This window comes from Papaver somniferum, chromosome 6 (assembly GCF_003573695.1).
Source record: "Papaver somniferum cultivar HN1 chromosome 6, ASM357369v1, whole genome shotgun sequence".
Taxonomy (NCBI): domain Eukaryota; kingdom Viridiplantae; phylum Streptophyta; class Magnoliopsida; order Ranunculales; family Papaveraceae; genus Papaver; species Papaver somniferum.
Genome location: NC_039363.1, coordinates 91,938,356 through 91,956,536, shown reverse-complemented (window position 1 = coordinate 91,956,536; position 18,181 = coordinate 91,938,356). Strand labels below are relative to the sequence as shown.

At 36.0% G+C, this 18,181-nt stretch overlaps 2 protein-coding genes and 2 long non-coding RNA genes across 5 annotated transcripts; 3 read left to right on the top strand and 1 right to left on the bottom strand.

Moving 5' to 3' along the window:
• Positions 1 to 4,675: 4,675 nt before the first annotated feature.
• Positions 4,676 to 8,362, top strand: LOC113288415 (transcription factor bHLH110-like). 2 transcript variants are annotated; one of them, XR_003330615.1, is made up of 3 exons: positions 4,676 to 6,670; positions 7,220 to 7,259; positions 7,353 to 8,362. XR_003330615.1 is itself a non-coding variant. In XM_026537441.1 (2 exons), the coding sequence occupies exon 1, from the start codon at positions 5,472 to 5,474 to the stop codon at positions 6,645 to 6,647; it is 1,176 nt and encodes a 391-aa protein (XP_026393226.1). In that variant the 5' UTR covers positions 4,676 to 5,471; the 3' UTR covers positions 6,648 to 6,670; positions 7,220 to 8,362. The 2 variants fall into 2 exon arrangements, 1 of the variants encoding a protein (XP_026393226.1); XM_026537441.1 differs by having other exon boundaries at positions 7,220 to 8,362.
• A 607-nt stretch (positions 8,363 to 8,969) lies between these two features.
• Positions 8,970 to 9,953, top strand: LOC113285879. The gene is made up of 3 exons (XR_003328983.1): positions 8,970 to 9,068; positions 9,176 to 9,306; positions 9,882 to 9,953. It is a non-coding gene; the product is annotated as an uncharacterized LOC113285879 (long non-coding RNA).
• A 1,981-nt stretch (positions 9,954 to 11,934) lies between these two features.
• LOC113291084 lies at positions 11,935 to 12,929 on the bottom strand. Its single transcript, XM_026540658.1, has 2 exons — positions 12,654 to 12,929; positions 11,935 to 12,561 (listed from the first exon to the last, which is right to left on the bottom strand). The coding sequence occupies exons 1-2, from the start codon at positions 12,927 to 12,929 to the stop codon at positions 11,935 to 11,937; spliced, it is 903 nt and encodes a 300-aa protein (XP_026396443.1).
• A 2,126-nt stretch (positions 12,930 to 15,055) lies between these two features.
• Positions 15,056 to 17,338, top strand: LOC113285878. Its single transcript, XR_003328982.1, has 3 exons — positions 15,056 to 15,108; positions 15,885 to 16,101; positions 17,124 to 17,338. It is a non-coding gene; the product is annotated as an uncharacterized LOC113285878 (long non-coding RNA).
• Positions 17,339 to 18,181: the final 843 nt, after the last annotated feature.

Genomic DNA, 18,181 nt, shown 5'->3' with positions numbered 1-18,181 from the left:
ACAAGGTAATATACAAGTTTTATATCTAAAACAAGTATGGAATTGATACTCAAAGCATGTAAATTGTCAGCTTATAACTATGGTTAAGTCCTCATTTGATTACCTCTAGCTTTGATTTTGTATTATGTATTAAATTTATGATCACATAAACATATTTTGAGCCACATGGCACACTTTAGGTCACCAAGAATATTTTGAGTTGCTTAACAAATTTTGGTCACGTACATGGTACATCTTAAATTAAGGTGCAAATTTTCAAATCACGCATGAGGTAGGTCTTATGCCATGATGTGATTTTTAGATCACATGACAAAGTTTAGGCAACTAATGGAAATTTGGGTTGTGCCACGAAAGTTCGGGTCATAAAGCAGAATTTTTGTCTATTTCGGTCACTAAGAAAATTTCTTATTACAATGACCGATTTGTGGATACAATGATTTTTTTCGAATTTAGTACAATTTTCGGTAGATACGAAAATTTTAGATTATCAAGTAAATTTTAGGTGACATGCGAATCACATCGATATATTTTGGGTCACTATAGAATCTTTTGGATCATAAAGCAAATTTTGAATCATAAATGCAAATTCCTAGTCAAGACACATATTATGCCAACAAATCCATTTTGTTTGCATGGGCTATCAGCAGCAAAATTTATTATTTTACAGAAAAATATCTAATTTTGTTTGCAAATATATAATCTGTGTGAAGGTATGTCAAATGCTGCTAATTTACCTGGGGAAGTACCAATGTCCATTTTTTTCTTTTCTCGGCACACCTGAGTCCACTCCCCTGAGCAAACCTAACCAATCAAACCATTCCCAGTGCTGATCAAACCTCCATCCCAACAATATGATTCAGATTTTCATCTCGATTGAGGATTCTCGGACCGAAAGCGAAGAATTGCCATCTTAATCTCGCTCGTAGGCTGGGACAAGAAAAAAAAGAAATCCAACCTTCCCTGGTGGGAATCGACCCCTCTATTTTTCGCCCACACTATGAATAAAAAGTGATATATTGATATATTATCTGTTGTACTGGACAATGAGACACACCAAAAAACAAAATATTCATTGGTGAAGGATTAGTACCCCAACATACGCAAACTGGTACCATTTAGCAGGAACCATCATTTGGGGCATACAAGAAAATTTTGGGGCATATTGAATAAGACAAAAACAGGGTTGGAAATAGTGTTTCTAGGGTATCCCTTATCTAACCTATTTTCATAAATGCTTAAATACCCCTGAATGATTAGTGTTAATTTAATTGATTAGTTGTTAATGATTATAGTTAGGATTAGAGTTTAATTTAGGATAATAATTTTCTTTTTAAATAGATTGAGTGAGTAGAAAAAAGAAGAAGAAGAAGAAGAGGAGGAGGAAGTAGAAAAAAACTTTTTTTTTTGAGATTTTTGTGATTGTTGATAGATGTGTAATCCAAATTCCAGTGAGGAAGGTGAATCTTCATCACGCAAAACCTAATAAATTAAAATCAATTGCGATGGAGATCCGGAGATGGCTTATTTGTTGGATTATGAAAATGATTTTACCCAAACTCAATCTCAAACTCAAATTTTTTCTCAAGCTCAAGATGATGACTTTTTGGAGCCAAATCCCGAATATGAGTACATGGATGAGGAACTCAATGCTAATAATACATAGGTATGGTTGTAGACGTTGTTTAATGTCCATTTTGTAGCTTGAATTCACCAAAAGTTTTGATTTTTGTATGTAATTCAGCGCAACAGAGTTAGGTTCGGCAGATAATTTGTAAGTCGAACCTTGATAAATAAGAACATTTCGGTTTGTACGATTGAATTCTTTATAATCCGAACTGTCATAGAATTATTTTCGCACCAAATAAATTCCATGGTTCATCTTAAAGAGGATGTGCTAATGAGCCGAACTTCAAAGATCGGCTTTCAAATAGTATTGCGAATGAGCCGAACCTAACCCCAAACGGTAGTGAAGTCTACTAATGGAGAACATCAACGTCCAAATTAAATTCATTCAAATCAATGAGATATTATCGTCATCTTCAAGAGAATGAAAAGACGAAAACAACGCAAAAATAATGAGGTCATTCCGACATCGGAGAAGAAGTTATGGCCAAAATAAAATCTAAAAACTTGAGTGTACAGAGATAAGTTCGGTTGATAACTCATTATCATGAGTTAGCCGAACCTGGAGCCTACAAATCAAGATTTTTGAAGTGTTTACAGATATAAGTTCGGCTTAAAAGTAATCTAGTCGAGTCAGCCGAACCTGACAACCACCTAGGGTAAAATTCATTTGTGAGGTTCAGCTGGGAAAGGTTGGCAAGGTAGTAGCCGAACCTGACACTGTTATGGGGCATGTTTGGACGTAAAATTGACTTTTATCTCAAGGAGAAACGGTTTAGGAAGGATTCTAAAGCCTAACTTTGAGAGCTCTATATAAGAAAATCCTTAACAAGAGATCTTTCAATCTTTATCATCTCTTTACACCACATTTTATCATTCATATTATCTTCCACATCATAAAAAATACATCCAAAGGTCTAAAACGACACGCATCAATTTTGAGAAGAAAAATCAAGTTAGAGGTTCGCGATCACCACCATATTCATCATCCCCTCCTACCCATCCACCACCATCTTCATCATCACCTCATACTTCACCCTTATTTTCATCATTATCATCCTCTTGTTCTACAGGCAAACATCCACCCGTGTAATTTCGCCTTTTCCCTGCATGCAAGTTTTTGGTGCCACCACCTCGAGGTTTGGGAGTTTTTGAATTAGAAGGAGTCACTTCCATTGTTCTCCTTTTAAGTTTCTCTTTGAATTTTCCCGGATGGGTGCTAAAACAAATGATACACCTTAATTAATTTTCCAAAATAAATAAATATGACTTTACTAAACAATATGATAAGTCACCTATAAAATGACAAGTTTATAGGAAGCTATTAGCCATACACAGAGTAAAGTTCGTCACATTCGATATTTATCAAAATGAGCCGAACAATGTGCCGAACAGTTTAAGATGGATTATTCAAGTTCGGTTGATTATCATAAAAAATATTTATAAGCCAAACATGTAGGTTCGGCTGATTCGATATTCAAAACACAACATGTTTTTCAGCCAAACTGTTCTTCGTCTGTAGAAAAAAAATAAGTTCGGCTGATGAATGTCAGCCGAACACTACTCTGTAACTACCAAAACGCAAGGAATCATCGATTACATGTCATGAAATCAATGAAATACGAAAAAAAACAAGCAATGGGTTTGTGGGAAATACCTTTCTATGTGCAATTTTATGGAATCGGGGTCTATTTATCGCTCTCAAACACCAATTAATCCACTATTCTCTTCATCTCCATCTTTTCCAAAAACCCTAGACTGAGATGCTACAGAAGCAACACCATGATTCAGCGTCTTACCTCTAGCACATCACTTATAACGAGGTGCCATACATGGGTTTAATCGAGAGCTTAATCGACAAATCAAATTTTGAGAATTTGGTAGTTGTTTTTAGAGAAGATGAAGAGAAAAAGAGGGGAGAGAAAGGGTTTTGGTTTTTAAAGTTTAATTTATTTATTTTATTAAGTAACGGTTAATTAGTGGGTAACGGTTAATTAGTGGGAAAGTAGTTAATTAGTGGATGGTAATTAGTAGGAGGATTTTAGGATTAGAAATTGATTTAGTGGAAGGGTAATAATGTAATTTAAATTATATAAAGGTATTATAGTAACTTAAACAACACTAGGACACCCTTATCATCTTGCATTGGATGGCATAATAAGTCTGTATGCCCCAAAATATTCATGTATTCCCCAAATGAGGGTTCTTTAGCAGCCATGTCGTTCATTAAGTCCTACTTAGGGATGCACATGGGCGGGTATGGGCGGGTATAAGCTAAAACCAACCTCGCACCCACATACTGCGGGGTTTTTTTTCCATAACCAACCCCGCACCCACAAACAGCGGGCGGGTTTTGTTACCCGCCCGCTACGGGTTGGGCGGGTATGGGTTTAAACGGGTTTAAACCCGCTTTATATTCAAGTATTTAGAGTAACTTCTATTCTCCTTGATTAAGTGAGAAAAAAAAAAACCAAAACCCCCAAAATATTCATATCTAGGAAGTTCACAGATGAAGATTAAGTGTTGAATCTGTTGATTTTTCGATTGTTGTCAATTTCTGGTGAAGATTCGAAGTTGTTGTTGTCGATTTCTGGTGAAGATTTCTGGTAATTGTCGTTCGTAGGTGAAGAAGAAAAACTGAGGAGGAAGAAGAGGAGAGGGCGAACAGAGAGAAGAGTGTAGAAAGTGAATGAGGGTTATCAGTTATCCTATCTACTAGTATTAGGGTTTCATAATGGACGACTAGGATTAGTTTTATCTAATGGTATATAATCTGCGGGTTTTTTGGGCGGGTATTAGCTTAAACCAACCTCGCACCCACAGACATCGGGTTTTTTTTTCATAACCAACCCCGCACCCACAACGGACGGGTATGGATTAAAAACCCACGGACTTAGCGGGTACGGGTGGGTTTGGGTATCGTGGGCGGGTCTTGTGCAGCCCTAGTCCTACTTGAGCTGAGTGAGCCTTTTTACAAAGCCCGTGACTGTATGTCCATTATGTTTCTCCCCCCAAACCCTAAATAGTCATTCAAACAAAAGAACCCCTTTGCATTTCTCGAAGTCTCCGCAACAAAATCCCATTTCTTCTTGAAACTAAAGTTATTGCGATCTCTTCTTCTTTTTCTTCAAATTGTAATCTCTGCTTCTGCCATTAATACATCAATCGTCCTACAGTAAGGGGTTTGAAATGGGGAACTCCAATATGCTTCCAGTAGATATCATCTTCAACTTTTAACACTTCTACCGACAAAATCAGTTATAGACTGTAAGTTTAGTCTCCAAATCATGGAATAATGTGATCAATCATCAACAATTTTCTAAATCTCACTTGAATCACTGCCTTAACAATCTTCATTCTGCTGGTGGTAAGTTTACTTTCCTTATTGTGAATGACAATCCAATTTATGCACACAGACAGTTCCATTATCTAGAATTTTATGATGAGAATTATTCTTCTGAGGAACAACCCTGCCATAGAATTACAAGAATGAAACTAAACCCTGCTCCGTTGTTCCTGTAATGGTTTAGTTTGTCTAAATGGATGCCATGATAACGAGGGGGGCTACTATGAACCTGTGTATATATGTAATCCCATTACCAGGGAATGTGTGTTTCTCCCGAAATTTGAGAGAACTTATGGTCATGGTGATCGATTGGTGACTGGATTTGGTTATGTTTCTTTGTCTAGTGAGTACAAGGTTGTGAGAATGTATGAACTGTGGAAAGAACCCAATTCTGTACATGTGGAGGTGTACACACTTGGAAGTGGCAAGGGATGGAGGAACACAGGGAAAATATTCAACAAAGACCTGGATTTGGTTACTAATGTCTTTGGTGAGCTTGTGAATGAATCTCTTTATTGGAAGCTTAAAACTGGTGAAAATTGTGGTTTTTGATTTGGCCAATGAAGATCTTGCCGAAATGCCTACAGCTTTGCCCACTTATTGGAATTTTAGCCTTGGGGTTTTGGGGGGTTATTTACTGGCTGACCACTATGATAAAGATTCGAAAACTTCTGATATCTGGCTACTGAAGAAGAAAGATGATGGGTCATTGAGCTGGATTGAAGAGTTCAGTATAAGCAACACAGATACACAAGAAATTGTCCAAGATTCGCTTGTCCTCACGGGTAGGGGTACAGTTCTATGCCACTCAGAGACAAAGGTCCTAATTCATGACCTAAATTCTTCATCTTCAAAAGTGCTTGTGGATTTTGGTAAGGATAAACGTATATTTCAAGCAATCCCTCATATGAGCACCTTGGTTTCATTAAAAGCATTAGGAGAAGAAAATACAAAAACGATGGAAACGATTGACGTGCCAAGAAAAAATACATGGGATAATCTTGTAATGGCTTCGGTGGAGCAGTCGAACCCCATTGCTACTCCATACCTCCATGGTGATCAGCTTGCTGATAATGTAATTTTTGAGAATTTAAATTCTCAACCTGTTACACAACCAGCATCATCATGTTCTTCCCATTATGCACCCATGCATAGTAGTGATCATGAGCATCAACAGCAACAACAACTTATAAGAACCATAAGTTGTAGTGAAGAAAAAAAACAAGTCAAGGGTGAAGAAGGATCAGAAGAAGAGGAAGAGTTGGGTGCAGTGAAAGAAATGATGTACTTGATCGCAGCGATGCAACCTATTGATATTGGTCCAGTGACACTTGCTAAACCTAAGAGAGAAAATATTCGAGTTAGTAACGACCCACATCTTGTAGCTGCACGTCATAGGCGTGAGAGGATAAGTGAACGGATAAGAGTTCTTCAAAGACTTGTTCCAGGAGGAGCTAAAACGGATACAGCCTCTGTGTTAGATGAGCCAGTTCGTTACATTAAGTTCTTAAAGAAACAAGTTATCAAACTGCAATTGAGTGATCAAAATTCTCCTCGCATAGCAGTTCCCATCATCAATGATGAATACCATTGGCATGTTCCGTCATCTGAGAATAACATCTTTACATTTATGGAGACAATGCCGCCGTCAACCGAGGATTATTACATTCCTAGCTAGCTAGTAAATGAGCTGAAGTACAGGTAACTAGAGATTGTAATTAGTTGAAGCATCTCTGTTGAACGTTACTTCTCTTCGGCCATTTTCAGTTTCCCCTTATTACTGTTTCTTACAAGCCCAAAGTGCTGGAATATTTTTGGCTTCATTAGAATGGTTGCATCTGGTTCTGCATTGTTACCAGCAACCAGTCACGCCAAACCAACCTCCAAACGATTCAACACACTGAACTTTAGTGCAGTTGTCAGGATAGTTGTTTATTTTTTCATGTTGGTTTTCGTAGATTTGTTTCATTTTTGGATATATACAGTATTTTCTGGATCCCACACCCCAGCAGATTTGGATTTGAATGGGATGACTTCCCTTTGTTGTGAAGGAAGCAGCAGATTTGTTATTGGGAATTTTGATAAAGTACCGCAGTTTTTTGATATCCAAAAAATAAATGCCCCCGTTTTTTTATAATTTGTTAAATTGCCCTCACGTTAGTTTTTCCATCTAGTGTTAGTTAAATCTAATTTACTTTACATATTTTCCCTTTCTCTATTCCCACATTAATTTTATATATCATTTTTCAGGCTTTTCGAGTGCGGTTCAGGATCGTTACACCGTTTTCAGGTTCGTTACCTCATTCCCCAAAAAAGGTTCATCATCTCAAGTGTTTTGGGGGTTTTGGTTGGAAGAAATCGACCTTTTACGACATATTTTTAGGTTCGTCGAGCCCGGTTCAGGATCTTGACAACGCTTTCAGGTTCGTCGAGCCCCGTTCAGGATCGTTACACCGTTTTCAGGATCGTCGGAACATTTACCCTCCCCTCCAAGGAGATGTAGTTCAGCGATAAATAAGACTTTTAATCGAAAAAACAACTGCCACCTAACACTTAACTGGATGGAATTTGCCTTTTGAATAAAACGGGGTACTTTAACAAATTTCAAAAAAACGGGGGCATTCTTTTAGTGTAATGTGAAAAGTAGGGGTATTTTATCAAAAAGTCTTCTTTTTTAGTGTAATGTGAAAAGTAGGGGTACAAATTTCAAAAAAACGGGGCATATTTTATACATCTGGTTATGCATCCTGGAAAGTCACCTAACTGTTTGATAATTCAGTCTGGTTTCTCTGTAAGATATGGGGAATTTCCAGGATTCTACCAAGCTGTTTGGTTACCGATTGTAATTGAAGGCTGACAGTATGCGACGTACGGTCGACTCAGAGTCACCAATGTATCCTCCTTCGTCAGACTGCCTGGTTATGGAGCTTATATAAAGCTTTCCCAATTGTCAGACTCAGACGTCATGATGCATTGGGAGTAAATCTGCAGATTACCCTCGGGTGCACCTACCCTCGGCTCCCCCATTTCTCCAGCAGGCAGCAGCAGTATATAATGTAAGAGCTTCTCCAATGAAATGTGTGTGAGGGAAAAAGTCTTCATCCATGTAGGATACAAATTCATATTTCTTAAAATCTTTCTCCAATCCTAACCTCTTCAACAAACATGGAGATGACATGGCATATTTTTTATAGACATCCTCTAGCTCGACCTCTTGTTTCAGAGGTTCACCATGAGGATTTGTAACTATCCTAGTCAACTTTTTAAAATTAAAAACAGATTTATTTTATTAGAATTGGTCTTTAATCTGATAACGAAAAAGAAATTTTAAGTTTTTCTCCTTAAAACCAGAGTCATCATCTCGATTAGAGCTGGCAAACCAAGCCAAAACCCGCGGGTTGGCCCGTCACGTCCCGTGAAAACCCGCACCCGTCCCGGATGGTAACTAAACAAGACGGGCGCGGGTTGTACAATTAGTGGCTTGTGAAGAAACGGGTTAACCCGGCCCGTACCGTGAAACCCGCGGGTTGGCCCGTAACCCGTAATTTCATACCCTGTTGAAACTGAAACACGTAGCTTGTTACGTGTCATCCAAATTTCCATCGTATAAAACGGAAAAACCCTATCTTTCTTCTTCGGTTCGGAGAGATTTCTCAAGTTGAGCTTCAGAGGAAGAAGAAGAAGCGGCTGCAAATCACAACATGGTAAGTCCCTCTTTCAATCAAATGAACCCTAAATCATGTTTCAATCTTCATGATAGATGTTGATTTATACAAGTTTATGATTTTGAATTTCTGGTGATTTTGTTTTGATTTCTGTAGACGTTTAAGCGAAGGAATGGTGGTCGTAACAAGCATGGCCGTGGTCATGTTAACTTCATCTGTTGTTCAAACTATGGTAACTAATTGATTTCATTTTCACAGATTTGATTTTTTCTTGGGATCTGATATGAATGGATGTAGATTTTCTGATTCAGTAGTTGTTTTTTGTGGTGGTGGTGGTGATTTGGAATAGGATAAGGCAATCAAGAGATTTTTGGTGAGGAACATCGTTGAACAAGCTGCTGTTAGAGATGTTCAGGAAGCTTATGTCTATGATGGTATGTGTTTTTTGGAAATGATTTTTTTTTGTTTTTTGGATTGATTTTGGGTGTTTACTGTGATTTATAGATTGATTTTGGGTGGGTGATTGATTCTTTATGTGTAGGATACACTTTGCCTAAATTGTACGCCAAGATGCTTTACTGTGTGTCCTGTGCTATTCATTCTCATGTGGTGAGAGTTCGTTCTAGAGAGAAGAGGAGGAACCGTGACCCACCTCAACGTTTCAAGCGTCGGGTATGTGCCCTGCACTTTTGTTTCTCATTATGTACATTAAACTTAAACTGCTTCCATTGATCATGCATACTATTAGGATCTATATGCTTTGTGTATTAGTGGTTTAACCAGTTAGTAGCCACAGTTGTGGACTATTGTGAATTTTTTTTATGTGAAGTGTCCAATTTGGTTTTTAGCATTATGCAATGTGACAATGGATTTGTTGTGATGGAAATGTAATTCCAACTTTTATAATTGGTTTAGTGTAAGTATTAGCTGCCGAAGAGGTATATTACAGGCATTCTTGTAACCATTCTTTTGTTTTGTTCTTTTACGCTGCTTCTGTTTATCATACACATCATAGTGCTCTATAGTTAGGTTCATTTATGGTAGTGTGTACCTTCCCTTCACCCTGTTCTTTTCAATGACTTGCAACTTAAACAACTGTTAATTATCATGAAATTGTATGTGGTTGTAGTTTTCAATGACTTGCAACTTCCCAGTATCTCCAAATATTGCATAGAAAAGAGATTGGAGATGTTTTTTTGATAGTTAACACTTTTTTTGATTAACCACACAATATATATTTTGTGCAGGAAGTGGTTATTAATATTGTCGCACTTGGTGATACAAATTAGAAACAATGGTATCTACAGTCTCGGTCTCGGAAGTTTATTTTCATTATTTATCAATTATCATCATGAACTGATGAAGTACTGTGTAACTGTAACTAAAGTACTTAAGTACTAAAGTAAACTACTAATGACTAGTATGATAGTATCTGTGTCTGTGTTTCTTTAAATGCAAAATTAGTTTAGTTTTGCAATTTTGAGTTTTTGAATTGATATACCAAATGAATTGGATGAATGTTAGATACTTAGGTTGTAGCTTGTAGGAAAGGAACTTTAGATGGCCTGAATGTGGAAGAAAATAGCCCAGAAATCGATTTCTGGCGAGTTGACTCAACAAAAACCAGGTAACCCGTGAGCACCCGTGAACCCGCGAGCTTTATCCGGAACGGGCACGGATTGGATAAATGACCACCCATGAAGAATTTCAACCCGCAAGCTTAGGCTTGTATTAACCCGTAACCCTCGGGTTGGTCACAAGCCAACCCCGTCCCGCCCGTTTGCCAGCTCTAATCTCGATAACCAAATCCAATCATACTTCTATGAGAAATTATTATCTTAGTCCATCACCATCTATAGTTTCAAATTATATCAATAGCATAACAGATGCATTCACTGTCATGTACTCCATCTTAGTCCATGATCAATGAATACTTAGCTAAACAGTTTATTTCAACTAATCCCATGTTGTTGTAATAACATGGTTTGTAAATTAAATTGAAAAATCACCGATCAAAAAAAAGAAAAAATTGAACAGAACCATCAATCTGGTTTTTGATAGTACCGTATAGTTCCACAAGGATGCATCATATTTCCCTGATGTGAAAGAAAAACAGAGAGTTTTGAAATTACAAAATTCAAGCAATACTGTATCCTAGAGCTATTGTGCAACTTGTTTTATTCTTTTTGAAATTTTAAATGATGTTAGACTGTTAACCACCATCACTGCCAACATCAAAGAAGAATTATCCAAGATCATACATTTGAGATAAATGGATATCAAATAAAATCTTTTATTCGATTAAAAAATAAGAGACAACTAAGCAAAATAAATAGATAAAAACGCAATGGGTTGGAGAAGATTGATTTTTATTCCTTATAGTTAGGAAAATTGGTTGCCAAATAAGATAAAGAATGTCTTCCCACAATGTCACATGTGAAACTGACCACATGACCATTGGAGAAGGTCTAAGCCCAAATCAAAAAATATGAGTTTTTGCCTACCCTAAATAGAAGCCCAAGTCCAATACTATCCAAAGTAACATAGAAGTATTATAAAAAAAAAAAAAAAAAAATCCTGCCTAGATTGGGGTATACCCAGATTAACTGGGGTAATACCCAATAAGACAAAATATGATCATTGGTAAATAAAACTCAAAACTCCTTAGGCTAACCCCTATGGGCTAGATTGAACTGTTAGATTGGCCAAAAAGTGCTGCAAATCATGAAAAATGTGTGGGAAAAAAAGTTAACACTCCTTCTGGCTACTTTTCTCTCCTAACATTTGCTCGCAGTCCAACTATCAGCGAGATTGAAACGCTAAATAGTACGGCGCTCAAGAAGTGATCTAAACGCTGAACGATTCGGCGTTATGCGAATATTCCACAGAATCAACGCTGAACTGTTCAGCGCTTTTGTGGACGTTGTTCCATTCGGCGTTCGGCTGTGACGCTGCACCATCCAGCGCTTGACCCTTTTTTTAACCAACGACTATTTTTTTCCAGAATTCCATTTTCTACATGCTTGGAAATTTGTTTCAATCGTAGTTTGTTTCAAAATTTGAGAATTTATCAAAGTAAGGGAAATGTAGCCGTTTGAGAATTTGTAATCTTCCATTACATTGCAAAACAAGGTTACAATGTTTTTTGAAGAAATTAAAAAAATACATTAAATTGAAATAACCTAAAACATAAAAAACTACATTGAAATTGAAATCCTACTTCTAAATAACTTAAAACATAAAAAAAGTACATTGAAATTTAAATCCTACTTCTAAATAACTTAAATTATTACTAACATATCACTTTAATTTAGGGGATAAGGTCCAATCATAACGGGCCAAAATCTCGTTCTTCCATATTTTGTAGACGGGTTTTTTCCATTCCTGTAATTCATCCAAGGGTTGTCGTAGGATCTTCATGCCCGATTCTCTTTGTTGTGTTTGTGCCAATATTGAAGAGGTTTCCATGTTCTTCTTCAGATACACTTCCTCTATTTCATACTTGGAAGCTCTTTGTGCTTGTGCGTTTTCAAGAAGTTCGATGATTTTATCCATTTTTTCATCTGATTTCTGCGAGGCTTTAGTCTCACGAGACCTTTTCTTTGCTTGATCTCTCCCTTCACTTCTAACGTCATATGTTTGTTCGAAATAGCGTCTTCTCTTTGATATGTCCGAGGTTTCAGAATTATGAGTAGATGAAGTGCTACCAAACCTTGCCATATTTTCCAAATCTTCATCCATATTGTCAGCTTCATTTTCTTGAGTAGCTTGAGGCTGTTGACTAGGTTGAGTGGAAGTACCGGATCCATCATCATTATTCACCGCTGGATTGTAATCGGGTTGATATGTCTTCAGGATCTGGAAAATCGATTTGTGCTTCCAAAGTCTTCCAACCTCTGCTTCATAATTCTTTTTTCCATGATAATACTAGGAAACATAATGAAAGGAAAAATTTAGAGAAAGAAAGAAAGAGATCAAAATAGAAGAAAGAAAACATTGAATTTTTTTGAGGTACTTACATAATCCTCCTCCGTCATCCCCGTAGGTATGTTTCGGAAGTAGGGCCTAGCATGTGAAATATATCTTTTCACTTCACCTCTCAATGTGTTGCACTTTGTTTGCAATGACTTTCTATCTCTTTCGACACCATCAGAGCCTTTTCTTTTATTGTACTCTTCAATAATCTTCCCCCAAAATATTGCACCTTTTTGATCTTTTCCATGAATCGGATCGTTGCTTGCTATAACCCAACCATAAATTAGTGCCTCTTCTTCTCTTGTAGTAAAGTGTGCCATAATTTTGTATGAACAAAATTATGTGAAGAAGAAGAAGAAAATCAATGAAGAAGATAATCAATTGATTTTTGTGTGAGGGATGAAGGAGAAGTAGTTCTCTATTTATAGGGTAGTCTGAAAATATAGTTGTTGAGATTTCAAAATGCTATTAAATCAGAACCGCTGAGATTAAACGGTCATATTTGATCTGATGGCTGAGACTGCATAACGCTGAATGGTGCAGCGTTTCAACGTTGAACGGTACAGCGTTCCCATCTCTGCCATTGAAAATAACGGCTAGTTTTTTATCTTGCGGCTGTTAGATGAAGCGTTGTTCGGTTCAGCGTTTTGATGTTGTAATGTTCAGCGTTTTGTCTAACGGCTACATTTTCAGCCCAAACTCAGATCATTTCTTCTCCGTATATAAACTCAACACATGAACTCAAAATCTCTACCCCAAACTTGGGAAGTTTCACTCTCTTCTTCTTCTCCTAAATTCTCAATTCAAAATTCAAGCATGGTTGCATTCTCGATTGTCAAAGACAGTGATTTGGTTACAAGTTTTTGCAAAGTTAACATGTCTCAAACACCCAACATCTTTCGGGAAAAGTTGTTGAAGAATTTGTTAGAAGTAATGGTAATGCTAATGGAAGATGCAAAAAAAAACTACAATGTCGTTTAGCAAACATCAAGCGTTATTGCAAGCTTTTTGTCATTTCATTAAGGGCATCAAATGGTAATCGTGAAGAAGCCATGACTTTATACCAAACGGATAATGGAATGTCGTTCATTCATTTCACCGCCTTGGAGATATTAGGTTATGAAGTTTTGGTTCTGAGACTCAGCTTTAGGAATTCTCCGGCCTTTTGATATTTAAGGATATATAGTAGTATTATACTTTTCAAATCCTTTGTTGTTTCTAATTCTGACAGTGATCATGGCTAAAAAATCTTGCATATCCGTGATGTTTTTCTTTTCTTTTTCTGATGGGTAAAGGTACTGAATGATACCTCTTCCATCCCACTATTAGATGACCTATTTGGTTTAAAATCTTGTCCCATTATTAGTTAACCTATCTCATTAAACAAGAGGATATTTCTAAAATTATCCTTTTGATGGATTATCGTTATCATAAGAAATATTTATAATTTGATATTCACGTTTATATTCGTTACGTAGATGTTTTAAAATGATTTTCAACGATAAATAGGTTATCTAATAGTGAGACGGAGGGAGTATGTCGTTTTGGAAGCTCTGATATGTGATTTAGAAGTTTTGAGATGGTGGGGGCTATGGGTTTTGTTTGACTATTAAATCACTCCAGCTTTTTGGCTTCATGATGGCTGATAGGGTTATTAGCGTAATCATGTTGTTAGGACATCTTCTGGTGCAACAGGTGTAGGTGAGGAGGGACTGGTGTGTATAGGGTATTGAAATTTCTCTATTTGCACTTTGCATTACACATCTCCACATGTGAATAAAATCCTGTTTCAGTAGTTGGGAATAAGCCTTAGGGTTGAAGTGGTTCGTCTGCTGATGACGGTCGGCCCAACCAAATATTCTCACTCTCCAAAATCGCTTTCTGGTACGTGCAAGGACCCAAAAAAGGAGTGTTAATAGGGTCCAGCCCTCGTGAGAGACTAACTCGGTATCGAACCATGTCTAGAGTAAACATACTGTCTGATTTTGAAACTCGTCAGGAACAATAAAATAAAACTAGGAATTACCAATAGGTACCATTATAGTGTTCTTAGTTAGTGGTAGGTCCACCCATTAAAGCCCACTAATCAGAGGTCCATAATTAAAAGAAAACATGAAAATGGACCAAATTTTTTAAGCCCAGGTCCTGAACACGTGTGGGATATAATACGCGCATTTTTAAAATTTCCAAAACACCATTATGTATATAAAATCAGGGTAACTAAATTTCATTTCACTTTTTTGTTTCCATTTTAATTTCTCATATCCAAACCGGGAGAGCTGCTAGAAGAGAATTTTTTTCTTAGGTTTTCATCGCCGAATGCGAGAATTATTTCGATTTTGTTTGATTAACCGAGATTTAGTTAGTTTTAATGTTGTTTTATTTTATTTTAAGCTATTAAGATCTTGATTTTCACTGTAATGGAGAAATTCAATTGAGATACATACATGAAGTTGTTGCTACCTACAGATCAAGATAATCAACAAAGAATCAGTCAAGGTATGTGGTGTATATTTTATTCTTAGGTTGATTATTCAATTCATCTCAATCTGTTGTTGGAGATCATTATAGATCTTAGTTTTTATTTATTGATGGTAGTACACATAAATCTTAGTTTTAGGTTTATTTTTGTTTTGGTTTGTTTTTTATGAATCTTGATCGTAATTACTCAATTTTTTGGTTAGATTATGGTGTTTTCAACATATTTGAACTATCGCTTTGATTATCTTGTTGTTTTCGTTTCTTTATTTTATCAAATTCGTGCTTGTTTGTTGTTTCAGGGGTATTATCCAGCAGTACATATGTTGCATACTGATACAAATTGCTTTTGATTCTGTTTTATTTTTAGTTTTATCTTATCACTTGTTGTTGTTCGATCCATAAGTACATATCTTCGATACTGAAATAAAACTCTCTCGATTCCGTTTTTTTTGATAGATTCATTACATATGGTTGTTTTTTAGTTCATGAATTAGCAGAACATATGTGTCATACTGATACAAACTGCTTTTGATTCTGTTTTATTTCTTAGTTTTACCACTTGTTGTTTGATCCATAGGTACATATATGCGTTACTGAAATAATACTCTCTCGATTATTATTTGTTTGTTCGTTGTTTTTTGTAAATGATGTGTATAATTTCTTTGATCAGCTTATGCAGTGGGTAAGAGTATTATATAGTTGATATAGAATCACTGAAATGTGGTTTTTAAGCGATTTTGTCCTGGAATCAAAATCAGCTAATGTTCCGGCAGGGGTCCTATGTTTTGTTGCAGATAAATCATATTGTATATACGATGCACTGCAGAAAAATCACAGTATATATACGCTGCACTGCTGAACAATCATAACTTAAAAGCAGCACTCCAGATAAAATCGCAGTGCATAAACTATGTATTGACAAGTGGGTGAAGGCAAGTGCATAAAAGCAGTACATAAAAGCATCACTCCAGAGGAAAGGCAAGCTTGAAGTCCAAAATAATCTCTGAAGAGGTGAGAATCTCTTGTGACTTGCTAACTGAACAAAGAATCCTTAAATTTTATACAATTATTCATTACAGTTTAAGTTTATTGAGCAAGTGGTCACCATATAAATTGAGTGCATATTTGATGTATTGAGCATGATTATGAAAGATTGTATACGTTAAACTTTGTTAGTTGATATAGTTTTCTAGTGATAAGAAACTAGCAATGTCATTGGTTCTTAAATAATAAAACCACTATTGATATTGAAACTTTAGAAATGTTGGGGATTGGAAATTAATTTTAAATGCCCTTCCACCGAATTGTTGAGCATATTTGTTGTTACCATTTTTTCAAATGGACAGTACCTATGTTTTTGCTAAACCAAATTTAGACGGAACATATCATCTATTCTCTACTGAAAACCCAACTGTCACGTAGAAACATATAGATTTTCTTATCTAAAGGGCAGTTCTTATTTGACAAAGAACCAATTATGGAGCAGGAGAAGAATGGTTAGGTTGTGGATGGGTTTTCCACTAGCAAGGACCACTGCTATTTTGATACATGATTACAATACATATGCGAAATACTGAAATATGTATTGTATTTCTCATTTTTTACTGCATTCTCATGCATTTATAGTGTGTTTGATGGAGTGCGTAATGAGTGCACTGTATTTTCTTTTTTTATGTATTATGATGATGGAATGAACTAATACTCATTTATATCTGTTGTTCATCATGGTCGTGTTAATATGTTTTGGTCACATTTACAGGTTCAAGATATTTAGTTCTAATCCAAACACTAGGAAATTTTTAAGTATACCATTTATGTTCTGCAGATTAACTAGTTTTGTTTTTAGTATAACATTTATGTACTGCAAATTCATAGTGTCTAACATACGTAGACTCATATATGTAAGCATAAACATGGGTTTTTAATCAGTATGGAAGTTATGTACCGAAAATTCTGAGTCTTTTTCCGGTTTCTATTAGTGTTGCTTTTTAGTTTCTGAGAGTATATCATATATGTACTGTTATATTTTGCAGGTTTATTATCCTCTAGCATATGCTTAGTTTCTGGAGAAGACGTTACACTAGTTCCTGAAGAAGATGTTGCTTCTTGGTCCTCTTCAAATAAGGATAATCTCATGATGTTTGATTTCTTATGATAACACATTTTTTGTTTGGATGAATACATGTTTATACATGTGCATGGTAAAACTAAAGCTCATGAGGATCTGCATACTACAAGTCTTATTAATGCATGCATATAATTTCATCTTTTTAGCTTGATTATTTGAACCAATGATAAGTGGTTTAGTTCTTATATGTGCGGGTTAGAGAGTAGAAAGTTGATTGACTACTATTGTAGGTTTTATCTTGGTTGCAGCATGACTTGCTGAGATAGAGAAACCCAAGTTGCATCTGACATGTAGTGGTCTCTAATACCACCAAAGTATGTCTCATTGGTCTCCATGTCTGCATATTGATACTCATTTTTATCTGTGTTCATCATGGCTGTGTCAATATTGTTAGGTTTTGGTCACATTTACAGGTTCAAGATGTCTAGTTCTAATCTAAACACTAGGAACTTTTTGAATATACCATTTATGTTCTGCAAATTCACATTTACAGGTTCAAGAGTTTAACGCACATAGACTCATATATGTAAGTATAAGCATGGTTTTTTAATCAGTATGTAAGTTATGTACTGAACATTCTGAGTTTTTTTTTTTTACGATTTCAATTAGTGTAGATTTTTAGTTTCTGAGGGTATATCATATATGCACTGTTATATTTGCTTTAGTAGATGAATTTTACATGAAATAATGCTCTGGTGTTGGTTGTTGTCCATGAAAGGAAATCGATGCTGCTAAACAAGTTAAACCGGGATTTGGGAAGAGCAATTTCATTGTTCTGGGAACTATAGAAGGGTAACTTGTGAAAATTATGGAGGAAAGCCTTGCATACCTGGAGTTAAAAGTGAATGAAAGTGTTTTCAGTCATTATTTTTCTTTCGTGCATCCATTATGCACTCACTTTCTCAGTATGTATCAGATGTACTGATTTTTTGGTTGTATGTGAAGTACTTGAAATTAGTATGT

Bases quoted from the DNA above. Each gene is read 5' to 3' on its own strand.
- LOC113288415 (XM_026537441.1), top strand. From the start codon at position 5,472: ATGAATCTCTTTATTGGAAGCTTAAAACTGGTGAAAATTGTGGTTTTT.
- LOC113291084 (XM_026540658.1), bottom strand. From the start codon at position 12,929: ATGGCACACTTTACTACAAGAGAAGAAGAGGCACTAATTTATGGTTGG. The intron at 12,562-12,653 runs GTAAGTACCTCA...TATGTTTCCTAG, and splicing joins GGATGACGGAGGAGGATTAT to TATTATCATGGAAAAAAGAA.